The sequence below is a fragment of the Stegodyphus dumicola genome, chromosome 2 (assembly GCF_044657685.1).
Source record: "Stegodyphus dumicola isolate Sdum_Otavi_A_Nest chromosome 2, ASM4465768v1".
Lineage (NCBI taxonomy): Eukaryota > Metazoa > Arthropoda > Arachnida > Araneae > Eresidae > Stegodyphus > Stegodyphus dumicola.
The window spans coordinates 117,177,832-117,192,135 of record NC_140769.1 but is presented as its reverse complement, the minus strand read 5'-3'; the positions used below and the strand labels follow the sequence as shown (position 1 = coordinate 117,192,135).

General features: G+C 36.2%; 1 protein-coding gene across 1 annotated transcript in view; it reads left to right on the top strand.

Annotated features, from left to right (window-relative positions):
- Window positions 1-13,790, top strand: part of LOC118187664 (uncharacterized) — a 132,064-nt gene extending 118,274 nt beyond the window's left edge. Inside the window, 1 exon segment of the mRNA XM_085811078.1 lies at window positions 13,429-13,790. Within this exon segment, the coding sequence (XP_085667204.1) occupies window positions 13,429-13,614 (186 nt within the window). The 3' untranslated portion in view covers window positions 13,615-13,790.
- The last annotated feature ends 514 nt before the right edge of the window (window positions 13,791-14,304 follow it).

Genomic DNA, 14,304 nt, shown 5'->3' with positions numbered 1-14,304 from the left:
TTCCGAGGGTGCAGAGTTTCTAAACGATATTGATACTTCTTGCAATTTGCATGCCCAAAATGCAGAATCTTCATCTATCATCCTCAAACAGACTCCATTTCATTAACTGAGAGAACAACTTTTTTCATAGACCCCAAACGAACATCTAGAGGACATGAAATTAGAATATAATGTATTTGCTCATTTAGGTGAATGTGAGCAGCAGAAAGAGGACTTAAAATCTTTTGATTTGTCAGACCCAGGTAGTTGGCCAATCACAGAAAAAAATGAACGATCAGCAACAATCTTTCTTAGCAGTCAAGATGTATTATTAGCCGAAAAATATCCAGAAAACGTAGACCTTAGTACACTGAACGTGATGGAAGACATTTGACATCTTCATTGTGGCACAGAACATTAGCAAATAATGAAAAACTTAAAAGATGTTGGCTTATATATTCTAAAACTAAAAATGCAATTTTTGTACACCCTGTGAGATTTACCAGAAACATGCCATTGCCTTTACATCAGCATTGTGTACTGCAGGATTCACTAATTGAAAAAAGCTTCAGAAAGGTTAACTGAGAACGAAATACCTGAAATCCACAGCGAGTGCATGATTACGTGGAAAATTCCACTACAACAAATGAAATTGTGTCAAGGCATCGATCATGACATTAAGAGATTAATTCACACAGAGAAAGAAAAACGGAGAAAGATCCTACAGATGAGTATGGATGCTGTATTGTATCTTTCAACAAACTGTCTTTCCTTCCGTGGGTCTGATGAAATCCCTGGCAGTCTGCTCATAAAGTGTCCTCGGCCTAGTCAACGCAATATTTTTAATTTAGTGACTCTGCTAGCCAAACATAACTCTTAAGTACCAGTTAGAATACCTAAGGAAGGGACAAAAGTATCATATTTAACAAAGATAATTCAAAATGAAATTACTGATGTAATGTCAAAAACAGTTCGCAATAGCATTTTAAATGATATTAACGAAGCCAAATATTATACAATAATGTTCGATTGCATTCCAGTACAGAACAAATGAGCCAGGTGATTCCATACGTAAAAAATATGTGGTGATGTGTGTGAAATAAAGGAGAGCTATATTGATTTCATAGAAATTGGCGGAAAGACAGGAGAATGTATTTCTTCAACAGATTGTGGGAAAACTATCACTTGATGGTTTGGATATTGGCAATGTCGTGGTCAAACTGAGGATAACGGATCTAATATGGCCGGTACTTACCGGCCATACTAGATCTTGGAGTAATCCTGGAGTACAAGCTAGGATTATAGAAATGAATAAGCTGCCTGAATATATGCGACGTTTGGCTCACTATTTGAATCTTGTCTGTGTGCATTCTGCCCCCGTCATACCCCGAAGCAGTTAACTTCTTTGGAATTATCCAGAAGATATTTAGCTTTTTCGTGGGATTCATTATTCGATGGGATATTACGAAAACATGTACAAAAACCAACTCAAAAGGAAGCAGCCAGACGAGATGGTTGGCAAAATATGTGGCTTTGAAAGCCCTTCTAACGAATGTACCAGAAGTAGTAAAATACTTAAAAGAAATTAATTATCTTTCAAAGTATTATATTACTATTTTAAAATTAACTATGTATCAAAGTACGAAGCAAGGCATCTGCTACATGTTGTAAAAATTTTTGAATTTATTATCAGCCTGACAATTTTGGCTAGTATTCTTCGAGAAATCAATCGAATAAATTCTGAAATTCAAATGGAAGATATTATTCTTGCGCGTTCCGTCGCATTAATGGAAGTTCTGACCAAAACTTTTAAAAAAAATTAGAGAAATTCCTACGGAATATTGGATAGAAGTTATTAGAATTAAAGAAGCAGCTGAAAAAAATTGAGGTTGAACCTATTCTGACAAATAAGTGAATTCTAAAACGCAAAAAGGAATTTGATGAATTGTGCGAGGACGAATCACGAACATTTCATCGTGTTCAGCTACTTTCTAATGCAATGAAAATTGTATTTGATCGAATCTTATCAGAAATTAAAATGAGAGTAAACAGGGCTATTATACTAAATTCAGATTTCCATTTCTCAATGGTCCTGAAATATTGAATATGTGAACTGAAGAACTGCAAAAGAATAGAGCAGATCTTGCACGAAAATATGAGCGAGATCTCTAAACGCATTTTTGAGTTCTGACAGAAACTTGCCGATTTTAAAGAACAAGCCCCGATGTTATTTGTCGACATAAAAAGGCTAAAGCTTTTTATCTCTTTCAACAGATCTACACCTATGACTTTCAGGGTGCCTTTTACAATATTTGTATTGCTCTGCGGATTTACTCTATGCTTCCAACTACATCCGCTAGCTGTGAGCGAAGTTTTAGCAAATTAAAACTTATTAAACACTATCTGATATTATTGTTGATTTTTCGATGATAATCCTATGTGCTGTATCTGACTTCGAATCTAAAATTTTCTGAAGAACACAAAAACCTTGTCTAAAACTTAAAGGTTTATTTAACTGGAACTTCAACACTGATGAAAACTTAACATCACAAACAAAAACTTAACATCTTGGGTGGAAAAACTTCAAAGTGCTTTAAAGTAACAGCTATGCCGGCACGGTGAAGAACACTTTCCCTTAAAAGACAGAATCCATCTAGCCCTTTCGGCGTATATCTCCATTCGCAGAATTCAGACATCCGCTCCTACGTGTTTTGGACTTAAACGGCCACGCTGGAACTGGAATAGGACTGGATCAGGACCGGAACTGGACTGGAACAAGACGGGAACCGGAACAGGACTGGATCCGCGACAAGACGGGAACCGGAACAGGGCGGGAACCGGAATCTCTCATCCCCTGGCTTCTCCCCGGGCAGGTCTATTCTGGCTCGAACTAAAAGGAACTGCGGTGCCACTAAGGAAAGCACCTCCTTTTATTGCGGGCGGTTGCCGTTACTACAGGCGACTATGCAAATATTTAACATCCTTCCACCTAAGGAAAAAAAAAAAAAAGTGAACTTTCACATCAAAGTAAAACAATGCCAAAGAGCCTTAATATGCCAGTCTGTCCGGCGGAGTTACAGTTCTACCAGATCGTGTTACATGCCTGACAGATTTATCATCTATGTTGAGTTTAAGTTCAGACAAAGAATCTTGCTTTTCATTCTGCAGCTTCACGAGTACATCATTTTGCGACACGAACCGATGAAAAGCCTGAAGAAACACTTCTGTAGATAGAGAAGTCAGCAACTCCAAATGGACCGCTCTATAAACGGCGCATGTAAAAACACAAATCCATGCCTTTTCTTTGTTTCTCAACAATAAAGGACCACAAAGGTCTATACCCGTTACTTGAAATACTGCTGAATCATTTACTCGCTCTATTGGCGGTGGGGCTGATATGTGGTCAACAGGTGCAGCAGAATATCTCTTGCAAGTAATGCATTTACTCAAAACAGAACGCACCGTTCTTCTGCCAGATAACAACCAAAACCTTTCCCTTAAGGTATTCAGTATATTGTACACCTGCATGTCCTTTCTTTTTATGATCTTCCATAATTAAATTCCTAACTAATGGATGTTCTCCTGGTAATATTATAGGTGTTCTAAACTCTAACGTGTCATCTCTTCGAAACGCACCAGTTTTAATTCTTAGAATTCCCGCATCATAAAATGGACTAAGAGTTCGTAAACGTGCGTCTTCTATATCCTGAAACGATTCCGATTGAATCAAGCGAATAACAACCTTTTCTGCAAAATCAATTTCATCAACAGTGAGTTCACCTTTCCTTTTTTTCTTATTTCTGCAATTAAAGAAAAATCGTTGAATCCAACCAACAACTCTAACTGTTTTTCGATAGCTAGAAAATCGCTCACTCAAACTAAACCTTTCAGTAGACACTAGAGATGAAACCACTGCCTTTTTTTTCTCGCTGGCTATTTCCGCTTCAGTTATAAATTCGGCACTCTGCCAATTTTCTAGGGATTTTAAAAGCCAGCTCGGACCTTCCCACCATTTTGACCAGGAGAGTTGGCGAACTGAACACCCTCTACTTGGAAGATCTGCAGGGTTAAGGTGACCAGGTATATGCCTCCAATCCTCCACACGTGTCAAAAGCCTTATTTCCTGTACTCTATTTTCTACAAATGTTCCCCATTGTTCTTCCCTTTTTATCCATGCAAGGACAGTAGTTGAATCTGTCCAGAAAAATATACTTCTGGCCTCAAAGTCTTTTAGAACGTCTGCAGCAAGACGGATGCAATAGTTGCTGCTAACAATTCTAATCTTACAATAGTAGTTTCCTTTTTACTACAAGGGAAAACTCTAGACCTAGCCTGAAGCAACTGGACTTTAACTGATTCAGGTTCTTCTACACGAATAAAAACTACTGCCGCATACGCTGCTTGACTGGCGTCACAAAAAACATGGATTGAACACTGTTTTGGCTGATATCGTATCCACCTTGGAATTTTAATGTTTTTCAAAAGAAAAATGTCTTTTACCCATTTCAAAAATTTACTTTTAATTTCGGTGTTAACTTCTTCGTCCCATTTTACTTTTGTTTCCCATGTACGCTGTAATAACATCTTAGGTAATATAAAGACTGGACATGTTATACCGATGGGATCAAATACTTTATGGGCTATTGCCAAAATACTTCTTTTCGTAACTTTCTCGAAACAAAGATTTTGTAAATTAGCAACATTTATTTGAAGAGTATCGCCTTGTCTTTCCCATAACAAACCTAATACATTCGCAATAGTTTCTGTTTCTAAACTACAGTCGGTATATTCCCAACCCCGTAATTCAAATTTTCGTTCTGCCATAACATCTGAAGATACTTTCATGAAGCGCTGTAATTCATCTTCACTTCCGACACTTGTTACACAGTTATCAACATAGAAACTATTCATTAATTTAACAATAATGTTGGAAGAATATTTTACATCTGCATCATTTTTCTCCAAAATTGAATTTAAGTGATATTGAATAACAGCTCCAAGTAAAAATGGACTACTGTTTACACCAAATACGACTCGAGAATGACGAAAATGCTTCAAGCCATCTTCACCCTTTATCCAAAGAAATCGGAGGAAATTTCTGTCACTAGAATTCAGGCCAATTTGTAGAAAGGCCTTACGAATATCAGAAATCACCCCTATTTTTTCTTGGCGAAATCTATTTAAGATTGTAGGAATAAATGAAATAAGGTTTAATCCCTTTTCAAGACAATCGTTGAGACTCTGAGAACCCTTTGCTTTAGACGAAGCGTCAAATACTGGCCGTAACTTCGTAGTACTATGTTCCTTAACAACATGTCTATGTGGCAAATAATGATGGGATAAATCTAATTCATTTACGGGTACTTCCTCTATTATGCCCTCTTTGAGCCATTCTTGGAATATATTTTCATACTCTTGGCGAAGATTATCTATTTCAAGTTGCCTAATCGTACCGTGCAACCTTTTAAGCGATAACTCAAAATTATCCGACAGGGGAGGGTGCCCTTCCAACCAAGGCAAAGACACTACAAAGCGGTCATCTTCTATTTTTACAGTATCAAGAAAATGTTGCCTGGTAGCCTCATACAATTCCAATTTAGTCTTTTGTTCGGATGGGTCCGTAATACCAAGCGAGTCGAGGGCCCATAAATCAGAAATACAAGCCTCTTTATTCAACATTGATGTAACTAAGAATGTTGAACCTTCACTATTCAACTCCCCGGTTTTTCCCATAACCGTCCATCCTAACTTTGTTTCAATAGCTACAAGACAGTTTGAAATTTGTTTACGATTCCCCGTTAATAATCGTCCTGCAACATCGGCTCCTATTAAAATTTCTATAGGTCCTTCTAAACGATCTGTTAAACTTATTCCACAGTCAGAAAGCTCTTTAAGCCATATTCCTTGTCCAATAGAAGGTATACTATTACAAATAATAGGCTGACTCAACGCATCAAAATTACAACTGTACGAGCCAGACGTACTAGATAAATGAATTTTGTAAACTTTATATTCACACAAACTGGTCGTTGTACCGCCAAATAATGCGTGACTAAGGTATTCCTTTACCGTATACCTATAACCCATATCTTGAGCTGCGCTTTGTAGAATATATGACCTTTGAGAACCAGTATCAATTATAGCTCGAGCCGAACGAGATTTTTTATCTCCTTTAATTATTACTCTTATTGTTTGCAGCAAAACTTTAGGAGACCTTGAAGAAATGTTGGCGAGTGTTTCAGCCTGATTTGGAGGCTGTTCCGTTGCCCTTGTCTCACTCATTTGTGAATGGCCCTTACATAGAAAAATATGATGCCTTTTGCCGCATGTAAAACAAACTGTTTTTAATCTACACCTCCTGACAGAATGTCCAGATTTCAGACACAGATAACAAGAGCGTGTCCTTTGGACCAAAACTTCTCTTTCTGACAACGATAAGTTACGCGCCTGAAAACATTCCGCAGAACCATGATTTATACTGGAACAAAATATGCAGCCTTTTCTAGCTTCATTAGAAGAAGTAAACAGTTCAGCTGCCGTAGGTTTTAAGCGAGGTTCTCTTATCTTTAAACCCGAATTCCCTTTCTTATTACCGTGAGCCAATCGATCAAAAACATTGAAAGATTTAGCTGCTAAAGAAATTCTTTCCTCACTTTCAACTTCACCGCGCAAGAAACATAAAAGGCGCTCAAGGTCAGATTCCCTTTCTCTTAACTCGGCGTTTTCACCGGTTAAACTTTCTGATCCTTTACGCGAAAACCTAAGTCTCTCCCACGTTTTTAAGACTTCATTCGGCAATGCTGATTCTACCAATGGATATAATATCGCGCAATATTTGCCTCTATTTATTCCCAATATCTCCAAGGCTCTTAGATTAGATTCGAGTTCATCGTATAGTTTCCGCAAAGAGTGTGTACCTTGTTTTTGAATAACAAGGATTAGCAAATCACGAATATAAATCTCCATTAGTAATTCTTTGTTACCAAAACGCGTCTGCAATGCTTCGATTGCGCTCTTGTAACTATCGCCAGTTGGCGGAAAGCTTTTAACTATTTCCTCTGCAGGAGAATTCTTCTCCATAGCCTGTGCTAAATAAGCAAATTTATCATTATTATCTAATGTAGGATCTTTATCAATCTTTTGGAATTGCCCCCAAAATCCTAACCATTTCTTCACGTTGCCGTCAAAGATAGGCAATTTAATCTTCGGATAATGTAACATTTTATTCTGAACAAAGGACGGATCAATTAAAGTTACATTCGGGGTTCCAGAAGTAAGATCTTTTACTTTACTTTCCAGAAGTCTCCACCTATCAAAATATAATTCAGATTCATCCATTTCTTTAATAAGTAAAGTCTCATCTGTAATTTCTTTAAACATTAATTCTCGTATTTTTATTTCAGTATCAAACAAAACTTTAGCTTTCTCGGCAATAACTTTTATTTTAATTAATTTTTCTTCCTGATTAAATTTAGTTTCTTCATTGTCAAATTCATTACAAGCTTTACTGAATAGTCTTCTGTATTGAGTTCTTGCTAATTTTAAAGCTTCCATAATTCAAAAAATAAAAAAGTCGCTTACCTTGCAGACAATATCCTGTCGCGGACGCCAAATGTTGATTTTTCGATGATAATCCTATGTGCTGTATCTGACTTCGAATCTAAAATTTTCTGAAGAACACAAAAACCTTGTCTAAAACTTAAAGGTGTATTTAACTGGAACTTCAACACTGATGAAAACTTAACATCACAAACAAAAACTTAACATCTTGGGTGGAAAAACTTCAAAGTGCTTTAAAGTAACAGCTATGCCGGCACGGTGAAGAACACTTTCTTTTAAAAGACAGAATCCATCTAGCCCTTTCGGCGTATATCTCCATTCGCAGAATTCAGACATCCGCTCCTACGTGTTTTGGACTTAAACGGCCACGCTGGAACTGGAATAGGACTGGATCAGGACCGGAACTGGACTGGAACAAGACGGGAACCGGAACTTCCGTGGGTCTGATGAAATCCCTGGCAGTCTGCTCATAAAGTGTCCTCGGCCTAGTCAACGCAATATTTTTAATTTAGTGACTCTGCTAGCCAAACATAACTCTTAAGTACCAGTTAGAATACCTAAGGAAGGGACAAAAGTATCATATTTAACAAAGATAATTCAAAATGAAATTACTGATGTAATGTCAAAAACAGTTCGCAATAGCATTTTAAATGATATTAACGAAGCCAAATATTATACAATAATGTTCGATTGCATTCCAGTACAGAACAAATGAGCCAGGTGATTCCATACGTAAAAAATATGTGGTGATGTGTGTGAAATAAAGGAGAGCTATATTGATTTCATAGAAATTGGCGGAAAGACAGGAGAATGTATTTCTTCAACAGATTGTGGGAAAACTATCACTTGATGGTTTGGATATTGGCAATGTCGTGGTCAAACTGAGGATAACGGATCTAATATGGCCGGTACTTACCGGCCATACTAGATCTTGGAGTAATCCTGGAGTACAAGCTAGGATTATAGAAATGAATAAGCTGCCTGAATATATGCGACGTTTGGCTCACTATTTGAATCTTGTCTGTGTGCATTCTGCCCCCGTCATACCCCGAAGCAGTTAACTTCTTTGGAATTATCCAGAAGATATTTAGCTTTTTCGTGGGATTCATTATTCGATGGGATATTACGAAAACATGTACAAAAACCAACTCAAAAGGAAGCAGCCAGACGAGATGGTTGGCAAAATATGTGGCTTTGAAAGCCCTTCTAACGAATGTACCAGAAGTAGTAAAATACTTAAAAGAAATTAATTATCTTTCAAAGTATTATATTACTATTTTAAAATTAACTATGTATCAAAGTACGAAGCAAGGCATCTGCTACATGTTGTAAAAATTTTTGAATTTATTATCAGCCTGACAATTTTGGCTAGTATTCTTCGAGAAATCAATCGAATAAATTCTGAAATTCAAATGGAAGATATTATTCTTGCGCGTTCCGTCGCATTAATGGAAGTTCTGACCAAAACTTTTAAAAAAAATTAGAGAAATTCCTACGGAATATTGGATAGAAGTTATTAGAATTAAAGAAGCAGCTGAAAAAAATTGAGGTTGAACCTATTCTGACAAATAAGTGAATTCTAAAACGCAAAAAGGAATTTGATGAATTGTGCGAGGACGAATCACGAACATTTCATCGTGTTCAGCTACTTTCTAATGCAATGAAAATTGTATTTGATCGAATCTTATCAGAAATTAAAATGAGAGTAAACAGGGCTATTATACTAAATTCAGATTTCCATTTCTCAATGGTCCTGAAATATTGAATATGTGAACTGAAGAACTGCAAAAGAATAGAGCAGATCTTGCACGAAAATATGAGCGAGATCTCTAAACGCATTTTTGAGTTCTGACAGAAACTTGCCGATTTTAAAGAACAAGCCCCGATGTTATTTGTCGACATAAAAAGGCTAAAGCTTTTTATCTCTTTCAACAGATCTACACCTATGACTTTCAGGGTGCCTTTTACAATATTTGTATTGCTCTGCGGATTTACTCTATGCTTCCAACTACATCCGCTAGCTGTGAGCGAAGTTTTAGCAAATTAAAACTTATTAAACACTATCTGATATTATTGTTGATTTTTCGATGATAATCCTATGTGCTGTATCTGACTTCGAATCTAAAATTTTCTGAAGAACACAAAAACCTTGTCTAAAACTTAAAGGTTTATTTAACTGGAACTTCAACACTGATGAAAACTTAACATCACAAACAAAAACTTAACATCTTGGGTGGAAAAACTTCAAAGTGCTTTAAAGTAACAGCTATGCCGGCACGGTGAAGAACACTTTCCCTTAAAAGACAGAATCCATCTAGCCCTTTCGGCGTATATCTCCATTCGCAGAATTCAGACATCCGCTCCTACGTGTTTTGGACTTAAACGGCCACGCTGGAACTGGAATAGGACTGGATCAGGACCGGAACTGGACTGGAACAAGACGGGAACCGGAACAGGACTGGATCCGCAACAAGACGGGAACCGGAACAGGGCGGGAACCGGAATCTCTCATCCCCTGGCTTCTCCCCGGGCAGGTCTATTCTGGCTCGAACTAAAAGGAACTGCGGTGCCACTAAGGAAAGCACCTCCTTTTATTGCGGGCGGTTGCCGTTACTATAGGCGACTATGCAAATATTTAACAATTATCGATGAGCCAGGAGCGTTTATCAAGTCTCGCAATTCTGGCAATCGAAAACCAAACAGCACATCAAATTAATTATGATGATGCCATAGATTTATTTGCAGAACAAAAGGCTCGCAGGCAAAATTTTAATCCCGTAATATTTTAAGAGCGTTTGGTAAAAACGTAAAATTATTATTGAAATAAGAATTATGAAAAGAAGTACAAATACTAACCTTTTAGTTTCAGTAGTAGCCCGTATTGCTGTTATGTATAGCTAATGGAAGTTAGTTACATAATTAATCAGCTCATCTATTGTCCCAACTTATGTAATCTATTGTTTGTAACTAAAGATTATTTTTTATTAAGAGTGCATAATCAAAGGTATCGAAAGACGTATATAATTTTAAGGATATCATAAAGTATTTTCCATTCTTTAAGCGTAACATTTTTGCTAAAATCTTCTTTAAACATAACATTTTGCATAAGCATAACTATACAAATTGCTATTATCCATCACACAATGAATGTTTCTTTTATTCGGAAGTGTGAAGTGTCCCGTTTTTCGATTTGTATGGAAGTGTCGTGTGTCAAAATACTATCACTGCGCTGTCAAGGGAGGTTCTAAATGTAAACAAAAAACACTTCATCCGGAGATCGAAAACCCCGGAGCAGTGCTTTACTCGCAGTGCGGGGTTGGCCCCTCCTTTCTTTCTTACCTCCATGGTGTGGCTAGTTATTGTTGCAAATATTCCAAAATTGCGTATTTCTGAGAAAATGTAATTTTGATTATTACAGTACAAAAATAGTCTTTTGCGTGAATATGTAAATATTTATTATATTACTGGGCTTTGTGAGGACGAGTTCTTGAGCAGGCTACATGAAGACGTTATTGTGAAATGAATATTTAACATGCTAGGTTAAAGTTACTGTTAGTATCGAGAAATTGGTAAAATATTCAATCCACTGTATTAGTGATTTGTAATTTGCTTATATTTGTTTAAATGAAATTTTTCATTATTTATTAATGTCTGATTTCCATTTTTGAGCTGTGCTGAACTATTTTAGTATTTAGTTCTGAATCGTTTTCTATTAGCATCATTTATTAGTATGAGTAGGTATTGTTGCAAATATTGAAAAAAATCCTCATTTCAGGGAAAATGTAAATTTGATTATTTCATTGCACCGGAGAAGTAGTTGAATTAAGAGGGTTTGCACGGGCTGTATGGGTGTTTCCGCCGTTTCACTCATGCGTAACTTGCATAGGAGTCAATTACTCTTAGAAAGACCTCACCCCTCTTAGGCAGGTAGCTCGCTTATGTTTTGCTGTAAGTAAAGAAATTAAACCATTTATTATGTTTATTTCTTTTAGAACAAAAATGGTAAATAAAGAATTTCTTATTATAAAATGGATTTTACATTTTATCTCGAAAACTACCTATTTCTATGTTTATTTAAAAAACTAAAATTTGTTACAGAAACTTAAAGGAAGATGGGTAAGGCCGGCATTTTTAAGTTTTTGCCCCGCCTAGGAAAAATGCTAAATCCGACGCTGGTTTTAAGTAGGGGTAGAGTACACAATGTGTGGTTTGCCAAGATCTTATTGAAAGAGCAAAATCTTCCTGTGGTTGAAGTTAAGCCACTGACACAGCAAATTCAGTTTCAGAATTCACTGGTACGATTATGCACAGTCGTAACATAAAAGTAAATCATCAATATTAGAAGATACTCACACACAACCATATTTGTAGAATAATTAAAACTTAACATTTTACTTTCTCACAGTTTTGGATGAACCCTTCATTTGCTTAACATATGATCATATCCAACGTTTATATATACACACACTAACCAATGAATTAGAAACCTTTGGGATTTTCATTTGAATGCGTGCTAGGGATGAAGTATGCAAATTTTTTTATGACGTGGGTTACACTTGGTTAGAATTCTAGTATAAGTAAGGCTTATCACGATGAATGAGGTAAAATGGGAAAAACGACAGATCTTTCATCATTTGAAAAAGGGCTAATTTTGGTGTCTGTTTAGCAGGGGCCTCGATTTCGAAGATAACAAATCTCACTGGGCTCTCAAAAGCAGCCATATCAAATGTTTTCAAAAGTTGGAATCAGAACCCACAGACCTTCTCTAGAAGACATAACTGCGGTTCGAGCACAGTTTTCCAACAGAGTGATCGGCGTTGTCTCCGACGAATTGTACAACAGAACAGGGACTCCACTGTGCTTCAACTGACACAAGTCGTCAATCAAGGCTCTTCCCTAAAGAGGGTCATTTCTGTTCTTGGCACCAGTATTTTGCTTCGAAGGAGAGCATGTAAGCGCTTGGAACCACGATGTCTGAAGCAAAGATGCCTTGGACCTACACCAGGAGTTATGTTTTAGGGGGCAATTTCGTTATCCAATTTCCTATTCCTTTAGGAGCACTCTCATCATTGTCCCACATAATGTTGACAGCAAATTTGTATTTCAGAGTGTGTTTGCACCAGTTGCGCTGCCATTCTTGAGTAATATTCCATGGGGGGGGGGCACTTTTCAACAGGAGTACACTTGTTCTTTGCCGCTACCATAATGTAAGTGATCTACAGAGTGTTCACATGTTGCCTTGGCCCGTGAAATCATCTGATCTTTCTCCTACCCAGTACGCATGGGACATGACTATATGACAAATCTAGCATCATCCACAACCACTGAGCAAGTGGAACCGGCAGGGAACACCATTCCACACAGTGACAAATTGTACCTGTATGACACAATACATGCTTGCATCCAATAGTTTGGCAGCTACAGCAGGTATTAATGTATTACCATTTTATATTTGAAATGGGTCTTCACACACAAAATTTATTCTATGACCATGAAGCAGTTATCAAATAAATAGACAAAGGCATTTGCCTACATTTTATTTCTCTAAACTGGTTTCTTTTTGGTAGTGGGATTGCATTTTCTATCAGTGTGTATATAGATATTTTACTGGTTCTTTTCTTAGATCAAATTTAAAATATAAAGGCAAATAAATTATTGTAATTATTGTTGTCTTAAGAACATGAACGAGAGTATCATTATTTAAATACCACATTGTATTTTCATTAATTAAATATTCTACTTAAGTATGCATATATCATTATTGATAAATAAATATCTTTTACATGTAATATAAATAATAACGAAATTAATTTCTTTAATGCAGTAATTTATATAATAGTTTATAGCAGTTTAGTATCAGATTAATATCCAAATAAATTTTAATTTCAGATTGCAAGAACAGATCCTGTAATACCTTGGGAAGCTTTACTAACTCACACGCCTATTTTGGGTTTAACAGAGGTTAACTTCTGCATGCTTCTTTCACAAAGATGGGATATGAAAAGTGATGCAATTTTATCTGCTGAAGAAGCAAAATACGTTGAAGAATTAAGATCTACATACAAGCAAATTTGAAGTCAAATGCATGAAAACATTCTCATCTATTAATTTACTTATGTATATGCACACAACAGTTTTGATAAATCAAAGAATAAATGAAAGTATCATCAATAATAAAGAAATTATGAAATGATTTACTTGAAAACTAGTGTAATATATACTCTAGATAAATAAAAGTTCATAAAAAATTATTTGAAAATGCGAAGCAATTTATAAAATTATTGAACTGTTATTTAAAAAAAAATTATCAGCTCAGGGCTAGCAACATTAATTTATATTACCATTTTCGTAATATCGCAGCAATTACTGGATTTGCAGCATTAATAGCTCTTCAAAGATTTAACACCAGAAACATATCTCTTGATTATACAAATTTAATAAGATTAAACTGTATACATCTTGAAGACACTTGCAATAGAAAATATTTGCATGAAGGAAATACACCATACCATTCATAAGTGTACGAACAGTTCTTACTGAATCATCATATGTTCTTACTGAATCATCATTTGCTCACCTGGCATACTCACATTAGACATGTTGCTCGTAAAGCCTTAGCAGCTGCTAATCAGCTATATGTCCTGTTAGGCAAACACTCTGGACGTAGCCTTATTAGGAAACATCATACTTACATTGCAATTCTACGTCCCATCATGAGTTATGCATCACATGCTTGGGCCGCCGCTTCTCCTGCTAACATCAAAA